The sequence below is a fragment of the Manacus vitellinus genome, unplaced genomic scaffold, assembly GCF_001715985.3.
Source record: "Manacus vitellinus isolate BGI_N305 unplaced genomic scaffold, ASM171598v3 scaffold_58_pilon, whole genome shotgun sequence".
In the NCBI taxonomy this organism is placed as follows: Eukaryota; Metazoa; Chordata; class Aves; order Passeriformes; family Pipridae; genus Manacus; species Manacus vitellinus.
Window position 1 is genome coordinate 3,368,801 of NW_021940671.1, and position 17,036 is coordinate 3,385,836.

The 17,036-nt window shown below is 44.3% G+C and overlaps 1 protein-coding gene across 1 annotated transcript in view; it reads right to left on the reverse strand.

Moving 5' to 3' along the window:
• Positions 1-9,926: 9,926 nt before the first annotated feature.
• CUNH12orf49 (chromosome unknown C12orf49 homolog) overlaps positions 9,927-17,036 on the reverse strand; it is an 11,295-nt gene continuing 4,185 nt past the window's right edge. The window contains exons 2-5 of the mRNA XM_008921463.3: positions 16,943-17,030; positions 15,584-15,735; positions 15,009-15,122; positions 9,927-14,086 (exon numbers count right to left, since the gene is read on the reverse strand). Coding sequence (XP_008919711.2) covers positions 14,003-14,086; positions 15,009-15,122; positions 15,584-15,735; positions 16,943-17,030 — 438 coding nt within the window. The 3' untranslated portion in view covers positions 9,927-14,002. The remainder of the gene's footprint in view (positions 14,087-15,008; positions 15,123-15,583; positions 15,736-16,942; positions 17,031-17,036) is intronic.

Consider the following 17,036-nt stretch of genomic DNA (forward strand, 5'->3'; position numbering starts at 1 on the left):
CCTCGGAGAGGAGGCTCAGCCTTTCTCCAAAGGCTGGGGGAACCTCTGCTGGCAGATCCTCGCTGCTGCACCGGCTCGGATGCTCCTGGAAGGGAGCTCGTAGTTAAACAGACAAAAAGGCATCAGAAGAGGTACATCGCGTTTGCTCACTCATATTTCTGTGCGCAGTTGCTACTCCAGAGGATTGGAATTTTTTAATTGAATGCGTGTTTTTAAGGCATAGGGGGATTTAGATAAATTAGGGCCCTGCTCATCCAAGTAGGAACATGTTTTATATCCTCAGACAGCACGGCTTTTATTACCAAGCACGTCTGTAACTGCAGTTTGCAGCTAATCTACATTTTGCTGTTTGAAGATGTGGATACAGCACAGCAAGTGTCGTCTGACAGAGCTGAGGGATGCATTTTATGCGTTTGATAACATCAGTAATGCTATTTTTTTTTTAAGTGTTTAAACCAAAATGTCACACTTGTGGCTTATACCCAACCTTATCCCACTCCTTCCAGTGGTGATATTTCATATCTGTGTAACACAGGTCTTGTTCATATTAATAGGTACATTAAAGGCTCCAGGTGAGGCCACTGCCAGAAGTTCTAGGAACTACAAATGTTGTCTTTTTGCTCTGAGGAGTTTAAAATCCAAACAGGTTTTGGGCAGGACAGGACCAAAACACAGGCAACTGATCCATGATTCCAATTTACCTCAACTACTATTAGTGTGCCTGACTCAGTAGGTGCATGCAGAGATGGAAAACATACAGGATAAATGAGAGCTGCATTTTATTAGAAGCTTCCATTAAATTGGCAAGAAATCAGGTGCTAGTCCTCATTTCAACTATTAACAGTAGAAACAGATTAATTGTCATCTCACCTATGGAAAAGCCTAACAATTGCCTCCCATTCCATTTGCAACTACAGCTTCTATCCCCCTTAATTGAAACCCATAATAGAAAAGCTTCTACAAGGCAAGATTTCAGCCAGAATTAATTCCTTCATTTTCTCTACTCTGCAACTTTGTGTTATTTTACCACAGGCAAAACAGCAGACCACAGCAACAAACATGCTTCAGTCTGAAGGTATCCTGAGAATTCTTGCTTAAGACAGACATTTCTAATCTACCAAACCCCTGATTTATAAAAAAAAAAAGATCTGTGGCCACAGGACTGCCTCAGAATGAAAACCATCACAAAGCCAACCTGCGTGTTGTTACAAGTCCGACCTTAATGGACCAAAAATATTAGATAGAACTGTCTGTTTAATTAGACACGGATCAAAAATGAAGAACTAAGTGCTTTCCCATCATTCCCTGCAGGTTTTGAAGTTGGCATTTTTCCCCCTCTGCATATAGTTAGTTGTTTGCCTCAGGTTGTAAAGAAATGCAAGAGGGCTGTTATTAAAGCGCCGATAATTTGCTGAACTCCATCTTTTGTGGAACTTGCTGAGTTAGAAAATTCCTTTTCACCTCCTCCCCCACGCCTCCCTGACAAGAATAACCCAAGAACAAATATCACATTATGGTGTTTGGTAAAAGGATCGAGTGTGTTTGCAGTTAAGTGACTACCACAAGACTGAACAAATCCTAAAGCTCAAGCCTGTCCAGCTAAATGACAAGGGAAGTAAGAAAGGATTTGCTCTCTAAAAGTGGATCATAACAAAGACTCATGATTAAGATTTGCTGTGCTCAGTGCTTTATATTCACAAATTGACTCCTAACACAGTGTTTTAGGAAGTTCTCCAAGCACTCAGAGCCTGAACACGTACAGGAGATAAAGAACTGCCACCACACGAGTGAGAGCCTGAGAATACAGAAACCATTATCCCTGCTCATCAACTGTTCAGAGGTCTGCATTTGCCATTTCACAGCTCCAGCCCATCACAGGGAGGATTTTTATCCACTTCTTCATGTACCATCCCAGTGGAGCAGAACAGCAGGTCCTGTCCAGGCCAGTGGCTCAGGTTTAAACCCGGCAGACTTAGCACTTTCCCCTTCTGCAGAGATTAGTTTCCAAACTGGTACAACTAAATCCTGGGCCTGTTCTCCCATTTCATGGTAGCCTGCCACCATTTTTCACCAGCATTAATATTCCTGTAAACCACAGGAATGAAAAAGCACAGAACCCATCCAATTATCCCCAGCAGGGACCTCAGTGCAGATAAGCAGAGCCAGTGGCTCCATCAGGTGTTCTCATTAAACCTGCTGCCAAACAGGCATCCACAGCCCCAGCCTCTCAGCTGACAAGGAGAAATGAGATGTCAGACAACCACAGAATCACCAGGCTTTTTGCAAGAGGGATGGACACCACTTAAACCACACAGAAGTTTTATCAGGGAGCACAGATTTGACGTGTCTCACTGAATCTTCCCAACGTGAAACAATCATCTGCATTCCCTCCCCTGCTCAGCCCACTTTTGCAAAGGGTCTGATCTTTCTATTAATCATTGACAGCATTCTCTTGTCTTAGATTAAAATGCAACTGATTTCCTTTTCAACTCTACTTGCTTGCCTTCATTACAGATATTCCTGGAAGTGTCCCTCTCTGCCCCACTGTATTCTTCAACCTTACATTTTGGTACAGTTGCTTTGTAATTCAAGGAAAGATGTGAGAACAGGCAGCATTTTGGAACATTTTAATGATTTAACATAAACTACAGGTACTAGTTGAACAGCTCAACAACCAGGGAGGGAGGATGCAGTTTCTGTCCCATTGACAGTGGTCACAATGCACTTCTGATCTCGTCCTGTTTTTCTAGGAGAGAAAAGGGCCAGGAATTCTCACAAACATTGTCCAAATTAGGCTGGTTTTTCTGATTTCTTACAATTACTGCTTCAAGCAGTGGTATGACCTGCTAAGGAATTAATACCAAGTTGGAAAAGAAAGCAGGAGCAGGCCATCAGCATCTTGATCTCATCAGTCACAGTGCAAACACACGAAGTGCTGGAATACACCTCAGCAGGAATGGTCTGACAGACCCACCTGACAGCTTTCCCTAAGGAAAACGGTTATGGAGTGCTGGGAAGGGCTGAAGAATGTGCTTAACATTGAAAAGAGAAGCAACCTCTGCTACCCTCTGAAGACAGGACTCCACACTGCAGCCTCACACACGTCTGCACGTTGCCACAGGATGGCAGCAAAGGGATAAACTGCACAAACTGCTAATGCCAGAGCTCTGGAGCCTGTGGAAAAACAAGATTTCCAAGAGAAAACCGCTGATGGAACCGTTATTTCACATGATGGCTTCTGGGAAAGAACAATGAAAACAATGCAAATGGATTTTATGAGATGGTTGGTACTATTTCTTGTTTGTATCATATGTAATTGCACAGCATTCTACGGTTCTTTTGCACGAGGATATTCCACCCCTGTGTTTGGGGTTTGTCTTTGTTTGTTTTTTCTTTAAAGCCTCTGTAGATTTTTATCTACATTTTTATTTACCTTTTTATCTAATGCAGTTCAAGCAGGAGCACACAAAGTCCAAATCATGAGGAGATGGGTGGGGTAAAAACAAGAGAAATGAATCACTTTACAGAAAAGAACAACCCAGTTCAGTCTAGTGCTTAGACTTTGCCCAGTGACTTGCAGGGGGGAGCACAAATTTAGTCAGCATTTTACTGGTTCTCTACCCATCTTTTCTGTGTTGTGTGGCCTTCAGAGGGAGACAATTTAAACTGCAACTTTAGAGAGCCAGGAGAAATTGTGGGAGAACCAACCCTGGCCTAGTGCCATTCTGATCAGACCAAGATTCCAGAGCAGCAAGTGTGTCAAACAGCAAATTAAAAGCACCCTGACTGTTTAGCTGAGCTCATGCAACACAGTTGTCCTCAGAGGGCACGTTCTGACAGTGGAATTACTTCATGCACCAGGACATCATGAAACTGAGGTCCCAGAACAGCTCCACCCTTTTGCCTCCTGCACAACCAGGAGTGAAGAACATTTGATTTACCAAGTTCAAGCAAACAGCCCTCCAGTGTTCCCTGTCAGCAAGGGGACCAGCAGAGAGCTGTTCACAAAACTGAGACTCCTCTTTGAGGAAACTGTTGCAGAGTAACAAGGGAAGTATTTACAACAAACAATCAACATCCCACCCCGGGCAGATCCCTGCTCTTCTCTCGTGCTGCAGGACTTGGACAGAATAACAACTCCATTGGAGTTCTGAATGCTTTAAACTCACTAAGAGGAACATAAGCACTATAGTGACAAATCCCAACACAATTCCTTTAGACTAAGGAGGAAGAAAAACCAACCAACTTTAGTCAGGATCTAAAACATCCTTTCTAGCTGACATAGCAAAACAGGGACTGAAAGGCACCAACCACTAGCTCTGCAAAGCATCAATACTTTCAGCTAGTAATCCATATAAAATGAATAAATAATTCATAATTACACATGTAGTGTACACCATGCATGTCAAGAGGGGTTCCAGAGAGAGAAGCAAAGCGTGCTTTTCTCTCTAAAAGCAGAAATCCTCCCATTATTCCTGTCTCTCTGGAAAGTCTCTGGACTGCAGAGACACAACTGAACCTCCATTTACAGNTGGCTTGGAAGGGACCAGGACAGCAGCACTTTGAGGAGCAGACAAATGTCAAGGCTGATCTCTGCAGCTGCAATCAAGTCTCTCTCCCTCAGTGTCTCCTGCACAGTTGTAAGAAGGGCCACGTTCTCCTCCTGCTGCTGAAGGTTGATTAGCAGTCAGGTGGGGAGAGGCTCCGGGGAGGGCACGAGGCATTAATTAAATCACTTCTACCAGCTAAGTGATGACACTTTGATTTATGGCAGAGCTCATTCAGCCAGACACTGGCATTTCCTGGGCACCAAGAGGAGGAAAAGCCAAGCTGGGAAGCAGGTGGGAGAAGAGGGGATGTGCATATAAAGGGAAAAGAACAAATTGCAAAGGAAATACCTGCAGTTGATAGACTGGTTTGGCAAAAGAGGGATGCGGGAGCAGTGGGAGTGATCATGAAACATGAGCTGAAAATTACTGAATTCATGTTGCTTATTCAGAGGGTATTTCATTTTGCCTGTGCCTGTAAGAAAAGCTGCTTTAGGACAAAAAGTCTCTCAAATGAAACCTAACCTGTATCACTGTTTCACGAGGCACCTTTCAAGCCGACACACTCAGTTTGTGACTCCAGACGTGAGTCAGAGCTATCTGAGGGCACAACAGCAGCCATCTCAGCAAGAGCAGGTGGAAGTGTCCAGAAGGCAGAGCAGGACAGTGATGCAGCAGCAGTTCCAGGTGCTGTGCCCCAGCCCAGCCCTGCTGCACCAGCTGCCAGGGCTGATGTCTCCTGAACGCCGGGCTCCCGTTCCCCCTCTGCCAAAGGGCGGCAACGTTATTTCACCAGCCTTTGGAAAGGGTCACCTTTGCCCAACTTCATCCCTTTCGTTTAGGACTGTGGCATTTGAAAAGGCTAACTTAAACAGCCTTCCTCCCAGAAACCTCTTCTCCTGGTGACAAGTCGCTGTGTTCTTCCTCGTGAACTCCACGGCCAAAACCACAAACCTGCGCCAGGGAGAAAATCCATCTACACCTCCACCCCAGGACCCAAATTAGGTCAGAGCATGATTGCCATCACAGCAATATTTCACTCCCTCTTCTGAATCAACCATATTTTGCTAATTCTTGGATTATTTTTTCTCCTTGAGAGCCTAAGGCAGCATTTTAGAACACTCAGGGTCTAAAGCATCACACTCACTGTACAGCCCAGTGGTATTTTTTTTTTTAGTAAGACATAACTTGTTATTTTTGAACACAGAGGTTTGTTTGCTCACAATGTTGTGTAAGGTGAACATCCTTCTTGTATCTTTTTTTTAAATATATGCAAAATTTTAGCAAGAATGATATTGAATCTCTTCAACTCCACCAGGCTCAGCTTCAGGTTCACACATGAAGAAGTAAAATTTAAGGAAGATATCAAACAATAAGGTTGATCCAGAGCCTGTATTCCTTTTAGTCAATAATACCCTCCTAGTTAGCCTGTGTTGCTAAAGCAGGCAGTGGCCTCAGACAGGACTGAGGCCACGTCACAGTAGCTGCTTGTAAGAAGATTTAATAAAAAGTGAATTCTTGTTCTCTAACCTTTAACTAATAATCAAACAAACAAAAAAAAATAAACCCCCCAAACAAACCACCTCTCCTGATATGGCTTCCCTGGCAGTGACCAGTGGCAAAATAACTGCTCCTGTTGTAAATCCAAATTCTGATCAGTACAAGATGTCATGAGCCCCCTTGCTGGGCACATGCATCATGTGCACTTATCTCATGAACTCTGCTTATCTAAATTATATTTCTTCTTTCAGCTCAAAGCCTTGCTGTGTCTTCTATAAACAATTTCTGCCTCTCAGTGCTTCATCTTGTTTCTAAGTGTGATTACTGTTACCCCCGATAATATCTTCAACTTTCCCAGCACACCCCTTAGGACCTCCAGGAGCTTCGTGGCTAATTTATTGTGAGAGTCAGAGAAGAGAAAACCCTTTCCTGAAGCAGCAGGAACAAAGAAATTCGGGTCACCAAGGAACTCTGTAGCAGATCAGCGTTCAACCAACATAATTTGTCGCTGTTAATGTTGTATAATGTGTTTGGCTTCTTTTGCATCATCAGCTCTTAATAACAAAAGGCTTCACTGCTGAATTTGGGAGGTAGCTGGGTGGGGGTGGCAGAAAGAGCTGGTTTGCTTTTAAATAGATCCACATGCATCTCCTTTTCATCATTAGAATAAATTTCCGGAGAGGTGAGCAGAGGTTTAGCTGCATGACTCTCATTAATGTTAACTTTATTTCAGTAATGAGGTGAAAGTACAATCACTGGAGCTGATATAATCAGAGAGATGAGACCAAAGTCTGCTGCTGTAAATACTGCTGGGGAAGATGACATTGACAGTGCTGATGGGCAAGGAAAAATAGGTGTCAGGAGTAAAATGATGCAGGGAGGGTAAAGACTGTGCCTTTGGGTATAAAAGTGCAGCTGCAAACTGCCAGGGGACTGTTCAGTGATGTGAATGCACTGACAGTGGAGAGGACTGGCAAGGTACTGAGCACAACAATCCTCAGCCTTACTGATTCCCAGCAAAAACTAAGGGAAAACGGGGCAAAAATGCCCTTAAAAGTCATTTAGGAAGGATAAGGAGAATTAACACAGTAGCAAAAAAGCAACGTTGAGATAAAACAAAGCAGCAGGTGTAGGGAATCCAAAAGCTACTGTGACAGCCCCAGGAGCCAATCCCAGTAATATATTGCACCAGGAAGACCTCAGACAATGAAGAGTGGGAGCACCATCGTGCCACTGCACTCCATTACTTTAGCTAATAGAATGATCTGAGCTGAACGAGGCCGGGAAGAATTTTATAGTAATTAGCAAATCTGTTAGTGCCCATTTTTCTTCTGCACAACACAGGAACAAAAGAAAAGCAGGCACAGCTATTAAGGGCAACTGACAGGGAGAAAAAGTGGGGAGACAGGCAACGAGTTGGGCAACTGCAGAAATAAAAATAACAATTGCATTTTTTTTTATTACAGAACCAGCGTAGTTGGAGGATTTTTAGGTTTGCACTTTAACAAAACACAGAGCAACCCTCTAGTAAATATTTAGCACATAATCATCCACATCCAAGTACTGCTAGCAGGGAAGGAAGAGAGGAAACATAATATATGCATTCACTCTATATAATTCTTGCAACATTCAGTACCTCTGTAAGCAGCTCACTGTGACTTTATCCAGACACCACAAACACAGGGTTGTGGGGGTTTTTTATGCCACGTGGAACCAAGCCACCCCAAGCTGTTTGTACTGAATCCATGAATTTAACCTTATAGCTCCAAATGAAGTGTATTTATAACGACGTGAACAAGATGTGCCCTTTTCACTTGATTTCAGCATCTCACTGACCCCCTGAAGGCTGGGGCAGAACTGCTCTGAACCTGCTGCTGCTCGGGGTGGTAAGAACTCACCCTTTTTTGGGGGGGTAAGACAAAGCACGTTTGGTTTTGCCATCCTGGCTCTCTGCATTGTCCTAGTCCCTGTTATTGCAGAAATCCAGGAGAGCCCTGATCAATATGTCTTTGTTGTGTAGCCCTGAATTAACTACATCTCACTTTGCTTTGACAGCGACACAGATCACAGGCAGCTGCCGCTTCCCCTGTGAGGAACACGAGTTCTGCAAAGCATATTCATTATCTGGCTGTTAAAAGCAGCAGAGCATGCAAACCTCACCCTGCCTGGGCTACCTGAGACATCAGCATCTCCCTTTGATTAAGTGACTGCCAGCCAGTCACCTTCTCCCTCTAACCTTGATGTGGCAGGGCTGTGACAAGAGCAGGCAGTGTAACATCCCCGAGTGCTCACAAATAGATGGCTTAATTTGTTTTAATAGCCCGCCCCCCCTGCAGCATTTCCACTGCAAACTCTCGGCTTTGAGGGCAAGAACACACACACATCAGCTCTTGGGATGGAGCTCACCTGAAAGCCAGCTGGCAGGAAGCCAGGGAGAATCCTGACGAGGTCCAAAGCTCCGGGTCAGCTCACTGGCACTTAATAAATTCCAAAGGAATTCCACCCCCACCCTCTCCAGCTGCACCATCTTTGAGTTGCAGGACTCGGGATCAGAAAAAATTGACTTTAAGAAAAACTACAGCTCCTTATCCAGACCCTCTGTAGCTGAGTATTACTTGTGCACCACCAACAAAACCCCCCAAACCTGAACGAATTTCCATTTCATAATCAGAAGCAAACAAGTCCCCACGGGGTGAAGTTTGATTTTTATTTCACTGGTCTGGCAGAAATAACAGGGCTGTCAGTCACCGACTCCCACAGTGCTGTCGTGGGTCTCATAACAATTTTTTGCAGCTGCTGGAGTAAGGTAATCCCACAGAAACCTCAGCCGTGGCCTCCCTAGGGTTGAGTTGTTGTTATTATTGTTATTTTATTATACAACAGTCACCAACGAGGCTTCCGAGGTATCACATCTCTTTTCCCACACTAGCACCCACCATCACCAGCAGATTAAAACCCAGGCAGGTAAAGTTTATTTTCCAGGTTTAAGCGGCCAGGCCAAAGAATTCCAGACAGACACTCCACGCTTTTTCCTGGAGCGACCAGTCGCGTTCTTTACCCGCAGATGCCTTTTGCCAAGTGAAATCCAGCTCCCCAAAGCCCTCTGCCAGCCCAGCTCCTCGGAGAGGAGGCTCAGCCTTTCTCCAAAGGCTGGGGGAACCTCTGCTGGCAGATCCCCGATGCTGCACCGGCTCGGATGCTCCTGGGAGGAAGCTCGTAGTTAAACAGACAAAAAGACATCAGAAGAGGTACATCGCGTTTGCTTACTCATATTTCTGTGCGCAGTTGCTACTCCAGAGGATTGGAATTTTTTAATTGAATGCGTGTTTTTAAGGCATAGGGGGATTTAGATAAATTAGGGCCCTGCTCATCCAAGTAGGAACATGTTTTATATCCTCAGACAGCACGGCTTTTATTACCAAGCACGTCTGTAACTGCAGTTTGCAGCTAATCTACATTTTGCTGTTTGAAGATGTGGATACAGCACAGCAAGTGTCGTCTGACAGAGCTGAGGGATGCATTTTATGCGTTTGATAACATCAGTAATGCTATTTTTTTTTTAAGTGTTTAAACCAAAATGTCACACTTGTGGCTTATACCCAACCTTATCCCACTCCTTCCAGTGGTGATATTTCATATCTGTGTAACACAGGTCTTGTTCATATTAATAGGTACATTAAAGGCTCCAGGTGAGGCCACTGCCAGAAGTTCTAGGAACTACAAATGTTGTCTTTTTGCTCTGAGGAGTTTAAAATCCAAACAGGTTTTGGGCAGGACAGGACCAAAACACAGGCAACTGATCCATGATTCCAATTTACCTCAACTACTATTAGTGTGCCTGACTCAGTAGGTGCATGCAGAGATGGAAAACATACAGGATAAATGAGAGCTGCATTTTATTAGAAGCTTCCATTAAATTGGCAAGAAATCAGGTGCTAGTCCTCATTTCAACTATTAACAGTAGAAACAGATTAATTGTCATCTCACCTATGGAAAAGCCTAACAATTGCCTCCCATTCCATTTGCAACTACAGCTTCTATCCCCCTTAATTGAAACCCATAATAGAAAAGCTTCTACGAGGCAAGATTTCAGCCAGAATTAATTCCTTCATTTTCTCTACTCTGCAACTTTGTGTTATTTTACCACAGGCAAAACAGCAGACCACAGCAACAAACATGCTTCAGTCTGAAGGTATCCTGAGAATTCTTGCTTAAGACAGACATTTCTAATCTACCAAACCCCTGATTTATAAAAAAAAAAAGATCTGTGGCCACAGGACTGCCTCAGAATGAAAACCATCACAAAGCCAACCTGCGTGTTGTTACAAGTCCGACCTTAATGGACCAAAAATATTAGATAGAACTGTCTGTTTAATTAGACACGGATCAAAAATGAAGAACTAAGTGCTTTCCCATCATTCCCTGCAGGTTTTGAAGTTGGCATTTTTCCCCCTCTGCATATAGTTAGTTGTTTGCCTCAGGTTGTAAAGAAATGCAAGAGGGCTGTTATTAAAGCGCCGATAATTTGCTGAACTCCATCTTTTGTGGAACTTGCTGAGTTAGAAAATTCCTTTTCACCTCCTCCCCCACGCCTCCCTGACAAGAATAACCCAAGAACAAATATCACATTATGGTGTTTGGTAAAAGGATCGAGTGTGTTTGCAGTTAAGTGACTACCACAAGACTGAACAAATCCTAAAGCTCAAGCCTGTCCAGCTAAATGACAAGGGAAGTAAGAAAGGATTTGCTCTCTAAAAGTGGATCATAGCAAAGACTCATGATTAAGATTTGCTGTGCTCAGTGCTTTATATTCACAAATTGACTCCTAACACAGTGTTTTAGGAAGTTCTCCAAGCACTCAGAGCCTGAACACGTACAGGAGATAAAGAACTGCCACCACACGAGTGAGAGCCTGAGAATACAGAAACCATTATCCCTGCTCATCAACTGTTCAGAGGTCTGCATTTGCCATTTCACAGCTCCAGCCCATCACAGGAAGGATTTTTATCCACTTCTTCATGTACCATCCCAGTGGAGCAGAACAGCAGGTCCTGTCCAGGCCAGTGGCTCAGGTTTAAACCCGGCAGACTTAGCACTTTCCCCTTCTGCAGAGATTAGTTTCCAAACTGGTACAACTAAATCCTGGGCCTGTTCTCCCATTTCATGGTAGCCTGCCACCATTTTTCACCAGCATTAATATTCCTGTAAACCACAGGAATGAAAAAGCACAGAACCCATCCAATTATCCCCAGCAGGGACCTCAGTGCAGATAAGCAGAGCCAGTGGCTCCATCAGGTGTTCTCATTAAACCTGCTGCCAAACAGGCATCCACAGCCCCAGCCTCTCAGCTGACAAGGAGAAATGAGATGTCAGACAACCACAGAATCACCAGGCTTTTTGCAAGAGGGATGGACACCACTTAAACCACACAGAAGTTTTATCAGGGAGCACAGATTTGACGTGTCTCACTGAATCTTCCCAACGTGAAACAATCATTTGCATTCCTTCCCCTGCTCAGTCCACTTTTGCAAAGGGTCTGATCTTTCTATTAATCATTGACAGCATTCTCTTGTCTTAGATTAAAATGCAACTGATTTCCTTTTCAGCTCTACTTGCTTGCCTTCATTACAGATATTCCTGGAAGTGTCCCTCTCTGCCCCACTGTATTCTTCAACCTTACATTTTGGTACAGTTGCTTTGTAATTCAAGGAAAGATGTGAGAACAGGCAGCATTTTGGAACATTTTAATGATTTAACATAAACTACAGGTACTAGTTGAACAGCTCAACAACCAGGGAGGGAGGATGCAGTTTCTGTCCCATTGACAGTGGTCACAATGCACTTCTGATCTCGTCCTGTTTTTCTAGGAGAGAAAAGGGCCAGGAATTCTCACAAACATTGTCCAAATTAGGCTGGTTTTTCTGATTTCTTACAATTACTGCTTCAAGCAGTGGTATGACCTGCTAAGGAATTAATACCAAGTTGGAAAAGAAAGCAGGAGCAGGCCATCAGCATCTTGATCTCATCAGTCACAGTGCAAACACACGAAGTGCTGGAATACACCTCAGCAGGAATGGTCTGACAGACCCACCTGACAGCTTTCCCTAAGGAAAACGGTTATGGAGTGCTGGGAAGGGCTGAAGAATGTGCTTAACATTGAAAAGAGAAGCAACCTCTGCTACCCTCTGAAGACAGGACTCCACACTGCAGCCTCACACACGTCTGCACGTTGCCACAGGATGGCAGCAAAGGGATAAACTGCACAAACTGCTAATGCCAGAGCTCTGGAGCCTGTGGAAAAACAAGATTTCCAAGAGAAAACCGCTGATGGAACCGTTATTTCACATGATGGCTTCTGGGAAAGAACAATGAAAACAATGCAAATGGATTTTATGAGATGGTTGGTACTATTTCTTGTTTGTATCATATGTAATTGCACAGCATTCTACAGTTCTTTTGCACCAGGATATTCCACCCCTGTGTTTGGGGTTTGTCTTTGTTTGTTTTTTCTTTAAAGCCTCTGTAGATTTTTATCTACATTTTTATTTACCTTTTTATCTAATGCAGTTCAAGCAGGAGCACACAAAGTCCAAATCATGAGGAGATGGGTGGGGTAAAAACAAGAGAAATGAATCACTTTACAGAAAAGAACAACCCAGTTCAGTCTAGTGCTTAGACTTTGCCCAGTGACTTGCAGGGGGGAGCACAAATTTAGTCAGCATTTTACTGGTTCTCTACCCATCTTTTCTGTGTTGTGTGGCCTTTAGAGGGAGACAATTTAAACTGCAACTTTAGAGAGCCAGGAGAAATTGTGGGAGAACCAACCCTGGCCTAGTGCCATTCTGATCAGACCAAGATTCCAGAGCAGCAAGTGTGTCAAACAGCAAATTAAAAGCACCCTGACTGTTTAGCTGAGCTCATGCAACACAGTTGTCCTCAGAGGGCACGTTCTGACAGTGGAATTACTTCATGCACCAGGACATCATGAAACTGAGGTCCCAGAACAGCTCCACCCTTTTGCCTCCTGCACAACCAGGAGTGAAGAACATTTGATTTACCAAGTTCAAGCAAACAGCCCTCCAGTGTTCCCTGTCAGCAAGGGGACCAGCAGAGAGCTGTTCACAAAACTGAGACTCCTCTTTGAGGAAACTGTTGCAGAGTAACAAGTGAAGTATTTACAACAAACAATCAACATCCCACCCCGGGCAGATCCCTGCTCTTCTCTCGTGCTGCAGGACTTGGACAGAATAACAACTCCATTGGAGTTCTGAATGCTTTAAACTCACTAAGAGGAACATAAGCACTATAGTGACAAATCCCAACACAATTCCTTTAGACTAAGGAGGAAGAAAAACCAACCAACTTCAGTCAGGATCTAAAACATCCTTTCTAGCTGACATAGCAAAACAGGGACTGAAAGGCACCAACCACTAGCTCTGCAAAGCATCAATACTTTCAGCTAGTAATCCATATAAAATGAATAAATAATTCATAATTACACATGTAGTGTACACCATGCATGTCAAGAGGGGTTCCAGAGAGAGAAGCAAAGCGTGCTTTTCTCTCTAAAAGCAGAAATCCTCCCATTATTCCTGTCTCTCTGGAAAGTCTCTGGACTGCAGAGACACAACTGAACCTCCATTTACAGCTGCAAAGCCACATTAGATATTTTTCCCACGGTGTTTTACAGCCTAGATCCTAAAATACAGAGGAAACACTCCAAGGAAATACTGGTACTGTGGCACAGTGCTAGCACAGGAGCACAACAAAGTGAAGGAAGCAAGATTCAGTCCCAGAGACCTGGAGTTCCTTGCTCACTCTGACACCTCTGGCTCTGCCCCCACACCCAACACAAGCCATTTGCACTGAGGCTCTTGTGAAGCAGCAGCTGGTGTGTTGTTCCTCTGGCTTCCAGTCTCCAGTTCCTTCCCTCTGTTGCTCAGATCCCTCAGCTTTCAAACAGGCAGGAGCTCGGGGGGATATTCCCCATAGCAGTACTTGGCAATGGGGTCTCTGTAGGTGTTCTCGTGCTGCACACTCTGTCAGGGAGAGGAGGAGAAGCTGTAACAACACACACACACATCCCTTCACCCAGGGCCAAAACCCCACAGCAGTGATTTCCCAAATTCTTCTACCCGTTGGTGTATCACAGCAGCTGGAGTCAGACAACTCTGTATTCCCAACAGTTGCTAAATTACAGCACTTTAATGTTGAGCCATACCCAGAACTCCTTTTCAGGAGACTACTCAAGTAAGTGGGGATAGATTCAATAAATACATATATATATATATGCTTAGGCAGTATCACCAAATGTCCTAAGCAAGCAAGGCACAATAAAGTTGCTATTTGAGATGTGTGCATTGTTCTTGATAAAGCTAGAGTTCAGATACTGTGGTTAAAAAAAACCAAAAAAACAGCTTTGGAGACATTTGGAACTATATCCTGTGTTTGCAGTCCATCCTTATTGCTACATGAAATGCTCAAGCTGCATAAGATCACCAGCAGCATTTTCTAAGAGGGCCAATGCTTGCTTAGACCAAAATTAATTCTCAATAAAATCACATGGGTAACAGAAGTTCACCTCTGTTCTTAAAACAAACAAACAAACAGAAATATTACAACATACTTTTTGAGTTTCTGTGCAGATGATTGTCAGCATATGGTAAGTCCCTAACTGTACCATAAAATAAATAGCATTCTGAAGCTACTGGGGACAGCTCTCACTGTTCTCATCCTTATTAGACCTTCCTCAGAACTCATCCAAGATCTTCTCTGGTCATTGAACTCAGTCTGGTTTTAGCTAAGCAACTCTTTTTTAAAGAGAGTGTGCAAGCAGGTGAGCTCCCAGCCACAGCTCCAAGGTTTATGAACACACCCCTGGACATAAAAGCACAACACACAGGACCAAACTCATTTTTCAAGGGCACTTTTCTGGGCCCTGGACACGTCCTTGTGCCCTACCTGTGATGAAGTCCTACATTTGGCCAGACACAGCTCAAAGTGATCCTCCACTGCCATGAAGAGGTTTTGGAAAGCAATAGCTGCCCGGTTCAGGAAACGCTCCAGGAGATGTTGCTAAAGCAGCCAGCAAAAAAACACAAAACAATGCTGTCCTTCAGCAAGGAGCAACCAAAGCCCACCCTCACCTAAACAACTCAGGTATCAGAGGAATAGTAAGCAACTCCACTTAGGATTTCTAGCAAGCACTGAAAGGTTAATCCCTCACAAGCCCCAGCAGTAGGAAGAGAACCTAGAGAAGCTCACAGAATACAGGGAAGTGCCAATTACAAAACTGGAATAGCTTCTTCTGCAATAATTTCCCTCCAGCAAATGCAACTGCCCCGAAGCTGAAACACTTTGCAGGGCTCCCAGTGCTTCCCCTTTGAGGTGGGAGGGATGAATTTTGTTAAAAGCTTTATTTACAGCTTGCCAGACGGTCCCTGCAGGCTTTCCAAGAAAAGGAACTGTCCCCTCTGAGGGAAAAGCAGCACTTTTAGGCCCAGAGGAACCCGAGAAGCAGGAGGAGGTGCTCTCACCTTGCTGGGCTGGAGGCAGCAGGACACACAGTACTCGTAGATGCTGCAGCAGCCGTTGGGAAGGCAGCTCTCACAGCTGAACAGCTTCGTGCTGGGCACGTGCACATCACAGCAGCCATTCACCAGCAGGTCCTTCCTCTCACAGATGTACCCTGGCAACAACAGCAGCAGTAACAACTGGGCAAGACACATCCCTTTCATCCACAGTAGGAATCAAGTAACTTAAGGACAGGTTTATTTGTCATTTAGCAGGTTATGACCCCCCTCTGTCTGGCAGCAGCGATTCTTTGCAGTGACACTTGGATGTTTCAAACAGCCTGGTGTTATGTGCACAACTAATATGTGCTACTACTCTAATGTGTGCTGTGTGTACAGTAAGAGTGCTTAAATGCAGAATTTTGAAGTTCTGATTTCTTTTTGGCGTAATTCCTTGTTGGGAAAGGGGATTGGTGATGATTGTACTGGAGAAAAACCTGTGACACGTTCTCTCAACAGCTCTGTGTCTGGATAACACTCCTGACAGATCAGTATGAAGGGACTTAGATTTATCCATGCAGAATAGCTCTAAATTAACTGAGTTAGGGAACCATCAGTAGTACAGAACCATGTGTATGTCCTTATGGAAACTACTACCACAGTGTTAGACTGTGAGACAGAGCTGTAATTTTTTAGAGACCTCAGGCATTGGCACCAGCCATAATTCAGGCAGTGCCAAATTTAACACTGATGCAAATCACAAAAAAAAGATGTGGTGGGTTTTTTACAGCCTTGATTTCTGGTCAAGAAAGATCCAGTGCCTGAGCAACAAGCACAGTGGGGAAGTACTTGTGTAGGGCAAGAAAGGATCTTTAACTTTTAACACTTAAAACAAGTGGTTAATATCCTTGGGTTTCAAGGGTCAGATGAGGTTGTTAACTGTGACTGAGCACTAATTACACGTCCTGAGCTGCCTCCCTACAAGGTCAATAGTGTTTCCTCAGTTACTCTCCCTAACACCTCTGACAGTAGGGACACACTGCAGGGAGACACAAACAGCTCTGCAAGCAGTGGCAATAAATGGAGCAGGACTCAATGTCTGTGTTCTGTGCAAAGATAAGTGGAATTCTTTGACTCTGAGGTGGCCCTGGGAACAGCACAGCCACACTCACACAGCCCTGTGCCTGAGCTGAGCCTGCACAGAACCAAACCAGCAGTGTGTGCAGCCACAGGGGAGTTCATCCAGCCTGGGGACAAAATGCCAATGGCTGAGTAAAAACACCTTAATAAAGAGCAGTTGTTCCTTGGAAGTGCCACTGACAGACCAACAAAGCAGCGTTCAGCACTGCCACGTGCAGAATAAATTCTTAGTGTCAAACATACCCAGTTCATCTGTAATGAGGAGCTTCCCCTGCACAGAATTCCTGCACTGGTTACTCAGCTGGCTGCTGTTTCCCGGGCTGAACTTCACCTTCCA